The sequence below is a fragment of the Echiichthys vipera genome (assembly GCF_963691815.1).
Source record: "Echiichthys vipera genome assembly, chromosome: 22".
Lineage (NCBI taxonomy): Eukaryota > Metazoa > Chordata > Actinopteri > Perciformes > Trachinidae > Echiichthys > Echiichthys vipera.
Window position 1 is genome coordinate 1,717,304 of NC_139847.1, and position 4,899 is coordinate 1,722,202.

General features: G+C 46.6%; 1 protein-coding gene across 1 annotated transcript in view; it reads right to left on the bottom strand.

Annotated features, from left to right (window-relative positions):
* Positions 1-1,097: 1,097 nt before the first annotated feature.
* Positions 1,098-4,899, bottom strand: part of fgb (fibrinogen beta chain) — a 7,468-nt gene continuing 3,666 nt past the window's right edge. The window contains exons 5-13 of the mRNA XM_083936682.1: positions 4,579-4,647; positions 4,250-4,364; positions 3,932-4,038; positions 3,402-3,516; positions 2,909-3,028; positions 2,674-2,796; positions 2,435-2,529; positions 1,609-1,799; positions 1,098-1,522 (exon numbers count right to left, since the gene is read on the bottom strand). Of these exons, the coding sequence (XP_083792808.1) occupies positions 1,288-1,522; positions 1,609-1,799; positions 2,435-2,529; positions 2,674-2,796; positions 2,909-3,028; positions 3,402-3,516; positions 3,932-4,038; positions 4,250-4,364; positions 4,579-4,647 (1,170 nt within the window). The 3' untranslated portion in view covers positions 1,098-1,287. The remainder of the gene's footprint in view (positions 1,523-1,608; positions 1,800-2,434; positions 2,530-2,673; positions 2,797-2,908; positions 3,029-3,401; positions 3,517-3,931; positions 4,039-4,249; positions 4,365-4,578; positions 4,648-4,899) is intronic.

Genomic DNA, 4,899 nt, shown 5'->3' on the forward strand with positions numbered 1-4,899 from the left:
CCCCCCCCTATTTCGTGGGTTCTGAGTTCACTCGTGCTGGTTTCGTTGCGATCAGACATCGGGAACCCTTTGATCTTAAACAATTGCGTGCCTATATTTTTTTCCTTAGGTGCTCATTCGTTGAGACTTTGCCTACCCCCCTATTTATGGCCACACGCTTTCCATCGGTACTAAGATGGAGTCTCTACGACGTTCCTATCAAAAGTTATAGCCTATTTAAAATAGGGCTAAGGTTTGGGATTAGGGTTAGGGTTAGGGTTAGGGTTAGGGTTAGGGTTGGGGTTAGGGTTAGGGTTAGGGTTAGGGTTGGGGTTGGGGTTAGGGCTAAGGTTTGGGATTAGGGTTAGGGTTAGGGTTAGGGTTAAGGTTAGGGTTAGGGTTAGGGTTAGGGTTAGGGTTGGGGTTGGGGTTGGGGTTAGGGTTAAGGTTAGGGTTAGGGTCAGGGTTAGGGTCTTGGATTAGGGTTAGGGTTAGGGTTGGGGTTGGGGTTAGGGTTAGGGTCTTGGGTTAGGGTTTGGGGGTTAGGGTTAGTTCAGAGACTTGAAACTTGGGCTACCCCCCCTATTTCGTGGGTGCTGAGTTCACTCGTGCTGGTTTCGTTGCGATCGGACGTCGGGAACCCTTTGATCTTAAACAATTGTGTGCCTACTTTTTTTTTCCTTAGGTGCTCATTCGTTGAGACTTCGCCTACCCCCCTTTTTATGGCCACGCGCTTTCCATCGGTACCAAGATGGAGTCTCTACGACGTTCCTATCAAAAGTTATGGCCTATTTAAAATAGGGTTAAGGTTTGAGATTAGGGTTAGTTTAGAGACTTGAAATTTGACTGACTTTTTATCATAATCTCACTTGTCTTGATCAGCAGTTCCTTCTTACTTGTCTTGAACCCAGATGTTTGTGTCTGACAGGCGGGGGCCGGACGGACTCTTCGCTGACTGTGGTGAGTAAACATTCTCATCTCCAGGGAAATTAAAACCAGACCAGAGAAACGTATATTCCTCAACGTGTTTATTGAGTATTGGAGGACGGTTGGCATCGACTCGTCCTAGTGGAGCGCCCGACAACATCACACGTTACAAGAGAGGATGGACCACAGCACGTACAGTCTGTGGTTGACCCGACATTAAAACCATTTATTTCATTTTATATTTTTAACCACATGACATCATCAGTTCTCTTTCACCTTAGCAACACGAGTCCAGACTCAGTGTGAGTTGCTTGTAAATGTGTGTCCATCACCATAAAGGTTACTGCTGTGCTGTTCTGTGCGTGTCGGCGCTCTCGGGCTTTAGTTGCTCGGAGGGAAGTACGGCCTGATCTTCATGCTGATGGCCTTGAGGGAATACCAGCTCCCCTTCCAGTTCATCCACACCACGCCGTCGTCTGTACCGTGCTTGGCCATTTGACGCGTGTAGGCTCCGCCCATGTAGTAACGGCCGTTGGGATTGGCTGAGTGGCAGCGGTTGTACCACCAGCCGCCTCCGTCCTCCCTGGCGCACTGTTTGGAGGGATCCCCAGGGACCCTGGTTCAGAGAAAGAAAGACGTTGAACACTGAAAACGGACGCAGAACGTCAGTCGTGTAAAAGTGACCCACACCAGGACCCTCACCAGTTGTCGTTGTCTCTGTCGTAGGTGCTGAACATCATGCCGTTGTGAATGGTCATAGTGCGGTTTTCACCAAACAGCTCCGAGGAACCTTCCAGGAAACCGTTGCCGGCGTTGCCAGAGTAACCGGCGACCGCTAGCACATAGTTGGACGTCTCTGATTGGATGGTGAACTGCTGGTACTGGGCGTTGACCTGAAGGAAAGTGGAAAACAACATATTTTTAATGAAATACTAAACTTGAACCTTTTGGTTGTTGGAGGTTTGGTGTGAATTTGTATTTTGACGACTAAACTGTGTAAATAAAAGTCTATTTCCTTTTATTTTGTTGTTTAAACTGTTTTTTGGACATATGCCACGACTGCTTTACTCAGGTTATTCACTGACTGATTCAAACAGTTGTTGGACATGTTATATATTTAATATTAATATACTATAATATATACATTTTTGGGTGGTGGGGATTCTTTTTTGGACACACTGTCAGTTTTTCAAGCCTTTTATTAAGTAGGATAGACAGGAAATAGGGTGAGAGAGAGATAGGGGGGAGACCAAAGGGCCACAGGTCGTAGTCGAACCTGCGGCTGCTGCTTCGAGGACCTCCAACCACTCAGCCACTGGCCGCCCCAACTTTTCCTGTCTGTTTTTTAACCAAAATATGCCATGACTGCTTTAGACCGGCCATCCTATGACTGATATTTGCACTTTTGACAAACTATACTTTGACTTTTCTGTTATAATTCGACATTCTTCACTATTTTAGGACTTTTTCCCACTTTTTTTGACATATTGTACCATTACTTTCTGACTTTTTCTGGTGTAAGACTCACCTTGGCTCCGGTCCAGTCCTCCATCTCAATGAGAACCTCAGTGGGACCCATCCTGGTCACCTGACTAATGCGGTCGTTACCCAGCCAGTATTCACCTGTGACAGAAGACACAGGTGCACTTTTCAACAACAGTATCCAAACACTCCAGCTCATCCTGGTACTCGAGTGCCTGTCCCACCCATCGATGCTACGGTGTGCTCCCTTCAACACAGCCCGTTGTCTCACGTTTAGACTCTTACCAGGTGTCTCGCAGTGACCCTTGCCAGAATCGAAGGCGATGTTGCCGAAACCGCGTCGGTATTCGTCCCAGCGTCGGCCAAAGTCCACGCTGCCATCGAGCCTGTTCTGGATGAGGAGCCATCCTGGGAAGATAAGAGAAGTTCTGAGACCTCTGGGAACTATTTAAACCTCCAGGTTACTGACAAATGAATACAAATGGAAAGTTAAGGCGGCCTAACTGAGTCGCGCTCTCACCTCCGCCCTGGGTGGTCTGATCACAGAAGACCTTGTATTCAGGGGAGAAGGCGTCAGGATGGATCCGGTACATCTGGGAGTCTCTGCCTCCCCGACGGTAGATGTCCTCACAGTCTTTACCTGAATCACACACGAGAACAGTGAAACGTCAACGTAGGTACATTGTTCTATCAACGAAAGACGGAGACAGAGTATTTATTGTTTAAACATCCGATATGTTGAGGTTGTTGAGGTTCTTGTGATGTCGTCTTGTCAAAAACCGCACAATCACCGTGATTTAAGCAGCTTTTATGTTCTAAAGACAGCTGTGTCAGAGGGTCTGACTGTGCGTTTGGTACTACCCAACACACCTCTATAAAGTTTGCTTTAGATATTCATTTTGAATCTTAGAGTTGTTGGTGATTCCCAGGACATTTCGATTCTCTAACAGTTTTAATTCAGTGTTCAAAGCTCGCTAACTAACTCGCTGATCGTGGGTGCGTGTTGAACGTACCGGACACCACTGGTATGGGACATGTGGTCTTGCACGGTTCCTTGCACTCCTCCCTCTGGCCCTGGATGGCCTTCTCCAGCTTCTGGATCTTCAGTCGGATCTTGTCTAGGACGCCCTGTAGCCACACAGCACAGTAGACGTTTCATTAGGGGTGTTTGTTGTCTTTAAGGTCGGATCCTCTAGATTCTGGGATAGGTGCATCTGTTCGGTTTGTATGTATTTGTACGTATCTACTTTTGTTTTGCTCTGTTTCTTCCAAAGACTCTAAATAATGGAAGATGCAATGATGAAGTGGAAACGCGCTGTGAGAGGGTCAAAGTCAAACACCCAAAAACGAGGCACAATGTTAACGTCCACAGTGCCGTGGATCCACATTACTGAGCCTCTATGCGTCATTTATTTATTTATTTTTACAGTTTACGGTTTCTTTAGTTTAGATTCAAGCTCAACATCTAAAAGACACAACGATATCATTCAACAGAGACAAGAACGTGCAGGTGTGACTGTGGCTCGTGTGCGCTCCTGTTTACCTGCAGCACTCGGATGTTGGAGGGGAACACCGTGTCCACCGTCTCCTTGATGTAGGCGTGCTGCTCCTCCACTGAATCAGTGAACTGAGTGACCACCCTGCTGTTGTCTGAGAGGACAGAGACACGGACAGGCAGAGGAAAAGGTGCACAGGGTAAAGATCAAAGAGTTTACACTGTACAGAACAATGAACGTCTGCACCGAACGCTGAAGCAACGCTCCTCAACGCTCCTCAACGCTTTAAAAAACACATCAGATCATCCAAATGTTTTATTTGGTGCCTGTAATTAACGAAACTAAAGTCAGGAGGTCTCTGTTACCGTTGACGACCCTCTGCCTCTCCCTCAGAGAGACGGACACGCTGTTGACGTAGTTGTAGACGTCGTTGGTGGTTCGGGACAAGTCGACCACCTGAGGCTTGAGTTCATTGATGCTCTGGGAGAAATCGACACAAAGGAACGTCAGATACCGAGGTTTTATTCACGAGAATATGACAAGAAAAGGAGTTTTTTTGCTGTAAGTTTAGTTAAAGTAAAGTTGTATTGAGATTTACAGTAACTTGCGTGTAAAAAACAGTGGTTTAAACTCATTTACAGACTCTATTGTGACAGGCGTTGCTCAGAAAAGAAGAGTTGTATTTGTTATTTACCGTCTGGACGTTCCTCCCTTGCTTCACCAGTGCGGTCTTCAGCTCACAGCCGTTAGGACACAGAACACCCTGATGGACGGGAGGATCTCTGGTTAGTTGTGTGTGGTTCAGTGACTAAAAGAAGCCTTTGGTTTTTGTTTAAAACTGAACAGTGAAGACATCAAAGTGTCCACACAGGTCACGCCACACGACCGGACGCTGGTGCTTTTATCAGAGGTGTCAAGGAACAAAGTACAAACACCTCGTGACCTCAGTTAAGGAAGAATTTGGGGGATCGATACTTGACTTTACTCTTCTTTTTCAGACTACTTTTTACTTCTA